The 12,822-nt window shown below is 39.5% G+C and overlaps 2 protein-coding genes across 3 annotated transcripts; one reads left to right on the top strand and one right to left on the bottom strand.

Moving 5' to 3' along the window:
• Positions 1–1,156: 1,156 nt before the first annotated feature.
• LOC118746291 lies at positions 1,157–9,829 on the bottom strand. 2 transcript variants are annotated; one of them, XM_036480133.1, is made up of 3 exons: positions 9,674–9,804; positions 8,126–8,316; positions 1,157–1,351 (listed from the first exon to the last, which is right to left on the bottom strand). In XM_036480133.1, exons 2-3 carry the CDS (start codon positions 8,263–8,265, stop codon positions 1,183–1,185), a joined length of 309 nt encoding a protein of 102 aa, XP_036336026.1. In that variant the 5' UTR covers positions 8,266–8,316; positions 9,674–9,804; the 3' UTR covers positions 1,157–1,182. The 2 variants fall into 2 exon arrangements, with proteins under 2 accessions (XP_036336026.1, XP_036336027.1); XM_036480134.1 differs by having other exon boundaries at positions 1,229–1,351; positions 9,686–9,829.
• On the top strand, positions 1,303–11,728 carry LOC118746364. Its single transcript, XM_036480219.1, has 2 exons — positions 1,303–1,389; positions 10,535–11,728. The coding sequence occupies exon 2, from the start codon at positions 10,535–10,537 to the stop codon at positions 11,726–11,728; it is 1,194 nt and encodes a 397-aa protein (XP_036336112.1). The 5' UTR covers positions 1,303–1,389.
• Positions 11,729–12,822: the final 1,094 nt, after the last annotated feature.

Raw genomic sequence — 12,822 nt, 5'->3', positions numbered from 1 at the left:
GGCCGACTGGTACAATCATTGTATAGATATAAATTGGAATTCGGAAAGTCTTTCTTTAAAACTTGTTTTTGGCAATAAAACACCTTAACACTTTCAGTACAAAAAACTAAACGTTGAAGCCAAAAATCTAAAAGTATTTATTACAGGCTGATCGAGTGTTTAAACAGGAAGTGTTTTCATTTTAGTATTTCTTTTAACAGATTACAACTCGACCTAACAGCTACAAACTTTTGTTTTCGAGGTGTATGAAAACACAATGCATATATGAAAAAATGAAATAAAAATTTCTAAATATTTATTTATTATTTTAAACTACACATCATACAAATAAGTTTATATAAAATGGACGATTTCTAAATATATTTATAGAGATAAGAATTCTTTGAAGATAAGCTAAACCACCACACGAAAATAAAGGAAGTCATACATGTTTAACACATAACTTTTCGTCTTCACACCTTATAAATATTTATACTTACTACAGCAATGAAGCTTTCTTCGAGAGTTGTTGCAATAGCTGAAAGAAACCTCTTACCTTCAAACTTGAGGTCTTGTTTAGTCGCAATTAAACTCCCACTCCGACCTCTTTTTTTGCCAATTCGATCTATTCAAACTAAAATGGCCACATTTTCTCAACATCTATGCACCTACTTACAAACAATTCTTAAATTAGTAGCGACTTGGAATTCCATGTAAGTAAGTATGAATGTATAAATCCACAAGCGATAGTTTTCCTGCAGGGCTTTGCTATTTTTCATAACCACATACAAATATATATAAAAATTTACATGGAAATAAGTAAATGTTGTTTGGCAAAGCAAGCCTAAATTTATTTTAAGTTATAGCGACTTCACAATTTTGCACATTCCGTTACTATTAAAATTTGCATACTTTCAGGCATACAATAATGATTATTGTATTTATGTTTAAATATTTATATATGTACATATCATCGTCTAAAGTACAACACCGCGTATCGGCCTAGTCTGATGCATCCTCCGGACACTGCTTCCGGAGTCTTCTGCGGACTCTGCATGGCTTACAACCATGCGGAGGTGGTAATAGTTGATTACCATTGGCCACAGTGCCTACCCACTACTTTTTGGTCCAATAAATATTTTTTTTTTTTTATATACATACATGCAAACATACTGGTCCTTCAGCGCCGTAATATTTGAACTTTTAATTGCCAGCGCCCAGCTTTTTGAGCCAATCCGAGGAGTTCCAATTTGAGCCTATCCAATTTGCGCCATTCCAAAGCAGCCGTACATTACAGCAGCTACAAAATTTGCACCAAGCAACCACAGGAGCTTCCAGCATCAACAGCATCAACACACACAAACACCGACACCTATTAATAGATAAAAACATCAAATTTTTATATTAAAGGTACGTGGTTCAAATTTCACTGCACTTAGATTATCTTGTGTAACATTTATTTGGTTAATAATTAAGAAATCGCGAGTGATTTTGTGAAAATTTAAAGTTTTAATTGCAACCGAAGTGCTAAGTGACAAACACACACGCACATATATATGTACATACATTTGTGGGCGCTACAGCCATTTCAACATTAAACAAGTGCGATCGGGTATAAAAAAAAAAAAAAAAAGCAGTGTTTTGTTTTCCTTTGGAATTTTCGTGAAACAATTTGCAAGAAGTTTCTTCACGGTGATTAATTCAAATAGTTTAATTTTATTGATCATATTTTCCTTGGTGACTTGCATTTTATCACCGAAATTTGCCAACAACAACAACACTGCACTTGTATTCGGTTTACATAACCAAACTTTTTACTGCACCGAACTTTGGTACTTGCAATATTTCCATTTCACAAAATCACTTTCACGTTTGCATTTAATGTATTAAAAACCAATACAAATTTTGGCACTGTTTCTAATTAGTTAAGTTGGTGTGTTGCGATATACATAATTTATTTGCACTTGCCGTATAAAGCGATTGTACAAGCGTACATACATACATACATATACATATCTCACTGTTTGGTTGGCGAGCAATTTCTTGTGAACAAACAAACATACATACATACGTATACTTAAAACGCATTTATATTGCTAAATCGGTGTTAATAAACATAGAAAGCTTACAGATACAATTTAAAGGAAAATTAGAGAATTTTTATTACTTTGTGGTTGAATTGGTGGTATTTCAGTGGTGCATTCTACTAATATACATTGGGTATATAGTTTTGGGTTACCTTGACATAGGATTTTCTTCGTGTGCTATATTTACGGTTGGAAAATCGGCTTCTTTTGAGTCAGTCTCTCATAGTGATACTTCCAAAAATTTCTTGTGAAGTTGTTATTTCGCAAATAAGTGGAAAATTTTAATAAAATGGAAACATACACCCGGTTAGCAGATTCGGTCATTGAATTTGATACAGAATTTCTGAGCACTCCCACAGGTGAGCACACCAAACATTCGCTGAAAATTCAGCAAAGCGAGCTTAGTGTACTGTGGGAGAAAGCCAAAGCACTATTTGACGAAGTTCTGACTACCGAATCAACTAGTGCTAAAGATGTTAGCGCTATAAGGAAGAAAAATAAAATCTGCTATGCAGCTTTTGTCAGGTGTATGACAAAAATTAACGAATATTCCGAAAAGTTGGAAAAATCAGAAAAAGAAAGTGAAGATATGTCACTCGCGTCGCATAGTTTGCATCTTCCACCTTGCGATATTGACGTTTTTAAAGGTGACTATTTGTCGTGGCCAACTTTTCGTGACATGTTCACGGCCATTTATATCTTGAACAAACGGCTTACACCCATACAGAAGCTTTATTATCTGAATCAGAAAACGCAGGGTGAGGCCAAAGAAATTGTCAAGAAGTGCGATTTAACGAATGAAGGCTTTAACACAGCCTGGAAGAATCTGTGCGATAGATACGAAAATAAGAGGATCCTAGTTAACACTCAGTTGAAGATTCTCTTCAACTTGAATACAGTTGAGAGCGAATGTGGAACCTCAATAAAGAGATTACAAAGGGATATTAATAATTGTAGATCATCTCTAGAGAGTCACCAGATTGACATTTCTAACTGGGACCCTATTATTACGTATCTGTGTTCTACTAAACTACCTGAGGAAACCCTTTCGCTATGGGAACAATCGGTAGAAAATAAAACAGAAATATCCAAGTGGTCAGATATGGACCGATTCCTTTCAAGCAGGTTTCAAACGTTAGAATCGGTTTCAGGTTTAAGAGGAATCAAGACTTCGAAGTTTTCAAAAGTGCCAAGTCATAAGCATTCCTCTGAACCTTCTCACAAGAAACTTGGCGTTTTTCAAACTAGTGTCGCCAAATACATGTGCAAAATGTGCCAAAGCAACGAGCATCGAATTCATATGTGCCCAAAATTTCTGAAGATGTCTGTAGCTGATAGAATCTCTTTTGTAAAAACAAACAATAGCTGTTTTAACTGTCTGTCTTTCGGACATTCGGTGTCGAAATGCACGAGTTCTTACAACTGCGCCAATTGCCATTCTCGACACCATACGCTCCTACACAATCAGACAGCACCGCCTAAAACAGCTACCAGGGAAAATACTTCTAATCCTGCGGACAATTTACCATCGACTTCCAGACAGGCACAATTGAGGAATCAAGCTTCAAAGGGGAAAAGTAACCAAGTAAAAAAGGTGCAATCACATCACGCTAATACTAGCAAAGGTGTTTTACTCGGCACTGCTCGGGTTACTATTCATTATAATGGCACCAATTATGCTGCTAGAGCTCTAATTGATTCTGGCTCTGAGTGTTCCTTCATTACGGAGAGGCTCAGACGCAGAATCAACTTGCCCACAAGAAAAATGCATGCTCAAGTTTCGGGCATCAATAATACGGTTTCTGCACAGGTAAAAGAAGCGTGTTCTATACAGTTGCGTTCACCGATTGACCCATTCATTTCAATTGATGCTATTGTGTTAGTGCTACCAAATCTTACTGGGAATTTGCCAACTTGCGACATTAGCGCACTAACACAACAAGCTTTTCCTGATCTCGTCCTGGCAGACAAAAGGTTTTATGTAAATGAGCAAGTCGATCTTGTCTTGGGAGGGGACTTATATCCCCATATAATTTTGAGTGGCATTAAGAAGAATGTTCTGAGTACCCTTCTGGCACAAGAAACAGTGTTCGGTTGGATACTGACTGGTCGTGCTGATGCAGTCAACCCAACCAACAATAATAGAGTATCGTTCTTCAATGAAGTGGCCCTAGATAAACAGCTAAGCTCTTTTTGGGAACTTGAGGATCTTCCAAGAGATAAAACTCCAACAGCTGAGGAAGCAAAGTGCGAGGAGCTTTACAAGCGTACCACACAGCGGAATCCAGATGGGAGGTACATCGTGTCGCTTCCGTTCAAGGCGGAGTTCCCTGCTGATATAAACTTGGGTCCATCACTCAAAATCGCGTTTTCTCAATTTTACAAGAACGAAACTCGACTTAGAAAAAATCCCGACTTACAGAGGGAATACAGCAGAGTCATCATGGAATACGAGACAATGGGTCATATGTCTAAAATTGATGCAATTCAGTCGGCCGATGCAGTCGACAGCTACTATTTACCACATCACGCTGTGGTAAAAGAAGAGAGTACTACGACAAAGGTTCGGGTGGTTTTCAATGCTTCGTCGTCTTCAGCCAATGGTGTCAGCCTGAACGATATTCTTCTTCCAGGGCCAGTGCTTCAGTCTGATTTACCAGTGTTGATTCTCCGCTGGAGACTTTTTAGATACGTCTTCAATAGCGATATTGAGAAGATGTATAGGCAAATTCTTGTAGACGCCAACCAAACGAAGTACCAACGAATAGTTTTCCGTACGTGTCCAAACGAACCAATTAGTATTTACGAACTAAAGACAGTGACTTTCGGTATAAATTGTGCTCCTTATCTTGCGATAAGGACATTGCTCCAGCTAGCTGATGACTCAGAAAGCCTCCATCCTATAGCCTCGAACATTTTACGGAGAAATATGTATGTCGACGACGTTCTTGCCGGTGGACATACTATTGACTCGGCGATAAAAGCCAGGGATGAGATTTCTGCAGTTTTAAAATCAGCTGGTTTTCCACTTAGAAAATGGACTTCGAATTGCAATAAAATATTGCAAGGCATACCAAAAGCACATCTTCTGAGTGAAAATTTCTTAGAGTTTGAGGACACAAGTAGTGTAAAAGCACTAGGTATAAGGTGGAACGCGCATTCCGACCAATTTTATTTTACAGCCAAGCCAATAGAGGACAACGTCAATCCAACGAAGAGAGCGATATTATCAACCATCGCTAAACTCTTTGACCCGTTAGGTTGGCTAGCTCCAATGATAATTGTTGCGAAAATACTTATGCAGAGCATATGGTTAGAAGGTACAGATTGGGACGAAACGGTGTCCCCAACAACACTAGATAGATGGCTGAATTTCACTAAAAACTATCAGGAAATCGATAATATAAGGATACCACGGTGGGTATCTTTCTCACCAAAGGAAAAGGTAGAAATTCACGGATTCTGCGACGCATCCGAAAAAGCGTACGCTGCCGCAGTCTACTTACGCGTGGAAAAAGAAGATAAAGTACTTGTAAATCTGCTATTAGCAAAAACTAGAGTAGCGCCAGTCAAAACAATTTCCTTGCCTAGATTAGAACTTTGCGGGGCGGTATTACTGTCAGAAATAGTCGAATCAATCACCAAAAATCTTGAATTAGGCCACCTAAACATACATCTGTGGACTGATTCGACGATTGTTCTGGCGTGGATACGCAAGCCCCCATGTTCGTGGTCAACCTTCGTTGCCCACCGAATTACAAAAATCATAGACAAAGTAGGGAACTTGAACTGGCTTCACGTTGATTCAGCTACGAATCCCGCAGATTTAGCAAGCAGAGGCATACTGGCGAACGAATTGGTCAAAAATTCTTTGTGGTGGCAGGGACCTTCTTGGCTACAAGAAAATAAGGAAAAATGGCCAACCCAAGAGACAGACTTCACAACAAGTATTGAGGAAAAAAGGATGCACGTTCATGCAACAACATCGACAGACAAAATCAATGACATTCTTAACCGGTTTTCTAATTTACCGAGGGCTTTGAGGGTGATATCATATATATTGCGTTTCTTTCAAAGAACCCGTCCGAAGACAAAAGCTTCTTTTCAGTCGGAAACTTGCTTAGTTTCATCTAATGAAATTAAGTCAACGACTACTCGCCTGATTAAACTTTCTCAGAAGCAGCATTACGGGGTAGAAATCGCGAAACTGAAAACTAAAGAATGCATTGAGTCTAAGAGTGAAATACTTCCTCTTAATCCGTTTCTGGATAAAGATGATGTGCTGCGGACGGGAGGTCGTCTTGGTACATCTCTGGATCTAGCGTACAACGAACGGCATCCAGTAATACTTCCATACAATTGTAGATTATCCCGTCTGATTGTCCAATTCATCCATGAAGCTTCTCTCCATGGTGAGAATCAACTAATGTTGCGTCTCATACGAACGCAGTATTGGATTCCGAAGGTGAAAACGATGATAAGGTCCACAATCCATAACTGCAAGATCTGCACTATCTATAAAAAACGCGCGCAAGGCCAACTTATGGGGATTCTTCCACAAGAGCGAACAACTTTTTCGCGACCATTTACCAATTCTGGGGTTGATTTTGCTGGACCATTCGACATTAAGAGTTATCGTGGACGAGGCTGCCGAATGTCAAAGGGTTATGTGTGTCTATTTGTCTGCTTTTCTACCAAGGCCATTCATTTAGAGGCCACAAGCGACCTAAGTACTCAATCGTTTTTAGCAGCATTTTCCAGATTCGTTTCCAGACGAGGGTGTCCAAAAAATGTATACTCAGATAATGGGACAAATTTCGTAGGAGCATCACGGGCTTTAAAAGCGGAACTAAAGGCATTTCTATCCGAAGCGCGGACTAATACGTTATCAAAATATGCCCATCAGGCATTGACTTGGCATTTCATACCTGCCGCAGCTCCTCACATGGGTGGTCTGTGGGAGGCAGGTGTGAAAAGCTTTAAAAGCCACTTTAAAAAGATCGCGTCTAATATGAAGTACACATTTGAGGAATTCAACACTCTACTATGCCGAGTTGAGTCGTGTCTCAACTCACGTCCGCTGAGCCCAGCTTCCAATGAACCATCTGACCTTGAGCCCTTAACTCCAGGTCATTTTTTGGTAGGCGGACACATCTTGGCTCCACCAGAACTAGATGTGAACGAAAACCCAGCCTCGATCGTCAATCGTTGGCAGAAACTCAAAGCCTTGCATCAAAACTTCTGCAGGAGGTGGAAAACGGAGTACCTTACAGAACTACAGAAACGGATAAAGTGGAAACATCCTAAATCCAACATAAAAGTGGGAGACATGGTGGTCATAAAAGAGGATAATCTTCCACCTAACGAATGGAGATTAGGAAGGGTGGCTAATTTGCACCCAGGTTCTGACAATCGGGTTCGTGTTGTAGACGTCGTAACTGAAAAGGGTAGAGTGACAAGACCGCTTGTCAAATTAGTATTACTACCACCCTATACCACGGATAATGATGAAAATACGGCGTCTGTATAAATCCATTCGAAAAACCCTTCCACCTACAACAAAGCAAAATTCGAATAAAACCCATCAGCTCTCACATGGAATTCACAGGTCAAACTCCAACAACTTTCCATATTTAATTGTAATTCAAAAATAAATTAGCATTCTTAATGAAATTGAACCATTAAGACGATAGTTACAGTTTAAACACACTGTTCAATAAATTTGGTAGAAATTGTTAGAAATTTTCATGTTGTTGCCGTTTTCTTATGCAAAAATAACTTGCCAGTGTCAAGAATCGCTATTTGTACACATTGCCAGGTCAAAGACGTACACCACATGAAATTAAAAACAATTCTAGCTATTCCTAATTCAAAGTAACGTACGGCTTAATGTTTAAATTTCATTAATATTTTCCATCTACATATGCAAATTTATTTCACAAAATTACTTTACACCAGTCACCATGGAAAGGCCCGCGAGCAGAGGTAGGCAGGTTTGAATTAATAGCAAGTTAGTCGAACAAAGAAGAATTTTTAATTGTAAAAAAAACAGCACTTACCCCGCTTTCTTTTCATCGGCCGATCCCTTTTTCTTTGATGGCATGGTGGCTGGATCTGCTTCAGAAGCAGCCACGTTCCAATGATTTTTGATCCACTGGGCATTGTGGATAGCGCATATTGCCGGCCATCCTGGCTGCATCGACAACAATATTCCTTCGATGCGTTAATCCATGCCCTGTGCTGCACATTCCTTTATAAACAACGAAAAAAAAAAACAGCTTTAAACATATCCACATATGTAATTTTAACCGTCAACGAATTCACCCGTATTAATGTTCATTCGACTTTTCGAGCTCAACGTATTTGCCGGCGAACGCATTTACGTACTACTATTTTTTTAAATGACACACTTTAGCAATCTGTAACCCAGTGCAGTAGCGCAACAGCAATGACACAATGATACCAACACACTGTGTCAACACACAAATATACGCGCCATTGACCATCTCTAATGCAAAAGTATGGAATGTGCCAAAATTGTGCCGTTCATGCGTTGAGCTGCATTTCATACATACATATGTATGTATGTATGTACATATATACATACATGTACCGAAACTACGACGGTATAAAGGGGTTGTCAGACATTGTAGTGCAATATTTTTTCGGATAAGCTGGCACAGTGGGAAATTTTGTAGTGTCTGCTGAAATTAGGTTTATTTCCAAAACGTTTTTTTTATTAATTTTTCCAAATTATCTTTTATTATTTTTCACAATTTGCAATCAGTTTCACTCGGCAACACTCGTTATTTGACAAAACTTGCAGCATAAGTGAAAATTGCTAGCGAAACACGAGCAAGTTGCAATATATTTTTCGAAATCGATTAGCACTCTTTTCAGCTGCGGTCACACTTCGCAATGTTTATTTCTTCGCATGTAGAAATAAATTTTATCCTTCCCGTCTGACACACCCTTAACGCGAACAACTAGTACAACATGTACATATGTATGTACATACCCCGCAGGAACGTCCTAACGCATTCTCCAATCCACTTACAAAATTTTCAATTAAAAACAACACATTTGCACATTAGCGATATTCATACGCCATTTTTTGCGTTATATAACACGTTACTAATCGCGTAATAATATTTGATTGGAAAGACACAACAACATATAGGATACTATAATCGCAAATTCCGTATAAAAGATAGAGAAAACTGCTCACACGTGACACGATTATGCGTTATATTTCTCCACGAGCCCTATGTAAAACGAGGAAAAAATTGTTTTTTTTTTCTCTGAATTCTCACACAAACTGTTTGCAGTACCAGGCATATATAACGCATTAGTTAACGCATAGATTTCTTACTGGGTATGACTGTACATAAGCCACAGAACTGTAAGGGAATTGAATATTCCACCGGTACTTCTGTGCATATGTACGTTTCCCAAAACCTATATATTTTTTATTATGCACGTTTTTTTGATGGAATTAACTTAATTTACGCATTTTTAGTTAACAATAATTTACGCACATTTTTCATAATTAAGGCACTTTGTTTTCACATATTTGTTTTGTTTGTTTGTACGTTCGCTTTACTTACACAATTATTCACCTGGAGTTAGCCATTTCGTTCCCCAATTTCTTTTCTGCATTTATTTTCTCACAACACCAACGGGTTAATCTCGCGCCGCTTGTTATGTTTTTTTTTTTTTCGATTGATTCAAAATATTTCACCGGCACCGCACAACCGAACTTGTAGTAAACACGAACAGGTATGTGTAATGTGGTTTGTGAATGACAGCCGGCCATTGACGGAAGTAGAGGTGTATTATCGATATCGATGTATTAAACAATTCGATACTGTGGAGAGTTCTTTCGATAATAACACCGAGAGTGCACTTGGCATTTTCTGTAGCAGGTCTGCGCAAATTTTGTGCAGATCTGCATAATAGTGGGTGTGTGCAGTTAGTGATTGCAGTAATGGAAATTATGTGTGCCTTTTTTCATATAGAGGGGGTGAGTAGTAATAAATAATACATAATTATTTATTATTATCTATTTTTTCAATTGCGTAAGTTTTTTTTTCCTTGATGCAATTTAATGCATCAATTGCACAAGTTTTCATTGATGCCATTTAATGCGAGCACAGAGAGTGATGAAGAATATGACAATTTCTACGTATTAATTTGTTTTCGGCACACGTTTTCGTGCAATCTCCATGTCAGGGAAGAAACCCAGATACCTCTTGCAACCCTGTTGTACCAACCCATCAACCATAAAGGCTTGTATGCACGGTCAAACCATCTATCAATCATTAAGGGGTCACAACACTGTGCACTTTTAGTCAAAGTTAGCGAAATTACGAAAAGTTGGAAAAACCTTTAGTTTGTTTCCCATATTGCTCGCCATTCCAAAATCGATCATTTTTGTCGGTGCGCTACATACAAGATTATTTCAGAAGATGACTCGCTTCACTAATGTACGCAAACAAGCTGAGGCAAATAATTACCCGCTGACGTGCAGATTATGCAGTAAGAAGCATCCCTTAAGAGTATGCCCAATATTTCGTGCCAAAAGGCCAGAAGAACGCCTGCGTGACGTTCTGATTCATCGCTACTGCACGAATTGTTTATCGGGGATACATCGTGCAGCCCACTGCACTAACCCAGGGAGATGCCGACGCTGTAATGAAGAACACCACACGATGCTTCATATTGATCACACGAGCGATGGATCCAGACGTCAGCGGCGACCAACGCGGCCAATGAACGACAGTGATAGTGATGATGCGCTTTCATTAGATGCGTCTGAGGTCGGAGCGGAAACTAATGCTTTCCGCCCAGACCTGGAAGAGGAAGAAATGCCAGTCGCTGGAGCGGAAACTAACGCTTTCCGCCCAGATGAATCCACCGGAATGGAGTCAAACGCACTCCATCCGGATTCGGCTGAGGAAGTGGAACTGGAACCCCAGTATTACGGGCAGCTCTTGAGGTATGAGCCAAGAGAGGTAAGCGGATTGGAAACGAGAACTTTCCAACCGCGAAACAATTGGTACCGCACTCAAACTCGACGTTTCAACCACCGCCCACGGCGTCAGCGTCACAACGGGAGAGTGGAATCTCATGCATTCCACCTCCCAGCAAGAAATGGTTTTCGGTCTGGGCAAGTGCAGGCCCCTATGAATCCGCTACAACAACTTACCGCAGTTGCGCCTACAGCCATAGTGAGGGTAGAAGCAGGAGGCCGCTTGCACCTGGTAAGAGCGTTAATAAACCCGTGTGCCGCAACGTCCATTATCGCACTAGACCTTGCGCAAGAGCTGAAGCTCTGTTTAACGGCAGTCGGAAATCAAAGAGGGTGTTTTATGAAGCTGCGCGGAAAGCACGGAAATTCCGCGACAATTACATTGCACGCGGTGGCCGTACGGAACTACCGGCAACAAACACCTTTGAAAAGCCTCGATGCCACGGTCGCAGCACCGTACAACAACATAAAGCTCGCCGATCCCCACTTCCACATCGCAGCTCCCGTCCGCTTAGTGCTAGGTGCCGAAGTTTTCCCGAAGATGTTGTTAGGCGCAATTCCAGCGGGAACTCTCGGTCCGCTACTAGCGCAAAACACCATTTTCGGATGGGTATTGTCAGGCGCATGTTAAAACCGCATTTCTTTGTTTTTATTTTCAATACTATTTATTTTCCTAGTTAAGTTTATTTTTGTTAATAATGAATTACACATAACCACTGAATTGTTTTCTTATCTTTATTGAATTAAAGTGCAGATGAATTTTTGAAACCCACGTCTTTAAATAATACTTTCTTCTACCTTACCGAATTTAGGTACACGGACAACGGCAACGAAGAACACTTACATTATTAGATAATTTTTTAAAATTAAGGAGTTAATTGGAACATAGTGGCCGGAACACGTGGAATTCAGATTTTTCGCTTCGCAAAGGGGGCCGGCATGTTTAGGCCAACGGCCTAAACAGTCATTCTGCAAAACTGCTTAACTGATTTTTGCTGCCCAAGGCGAAGATATCGCACATGTTTATATTTTGACCCCATTTGGAGGCGGTTAAGTCGTGTCACACTTGATCCCATGAAGACGTCTTAACCGACTCCAATCGGGACTAAAATTTATAAGTGATATCTTCGACTTTAGGTTTATCAATTTTGGGTATTAAATAAAAAAAAATTTTGAGTCTCCATAAAGGCATCTGACCTTTGACCCCGTTGCGACACGCCTTAACCGACCCCAATTTGGGTCAAAATATATATGTATGTTATATCTTCGCCTATGCTAGTATCGGTTTTGGGTATAAGTTGAAATAAAAAATTATTTCAATATTGTTGTTGAGTTTTGCATCAGGAATATCTTTGCTAGGAAAAATGGAAAAAGCAACAAAGTCTAAGCGGTAGAAGTTATAGCTACTATTCCGGAGATCACTACACCTCCTCATCTGGCTTCTTTTTCTAGACTTCAGCAGGGTATCAGCTGCACTTGATAGTAGTAGGTTGAGTAAGGAAATGAATTAGAAACAAGAGTTTACGGGGTGTGCATAGCTCAGTGGTTAGCGCTTATGACTTTGCACATCGGTAAAAAGGGTTCGATCCCTGCTAAAGTCTAGAAAAATAAGTATGGTGAGGAGATGTAGCGAAATAGTAGCTATAACATCTACCGCTAAGACTTTGTTGCTTTTTCCATTTTTTCTAACAAACAAAAAAGCAAAAAGATTCACCCAGTTTCTGA

The sequence above is a fragment of the Rhagoletis pomonella genome, unplaced genomic scaffold, assembly GCF_013731165.1.
Source record: "Rhagoletis pomonella isolate Grant_MI unplaced genomic scaffold, Rhpom_1.0 Rhpom_scaffold_00010, whole genome shotgun sequence".
Lineage (NCBI taxonomy): Eukaryota > Metazoa > Arthropoda > Insecta > Diptera > Tephritidae > Rhagoletis > Rhagoletis pomonella.
This window is presented reverse-complemented; position numbering and strand designations above follow the sequence as displayed.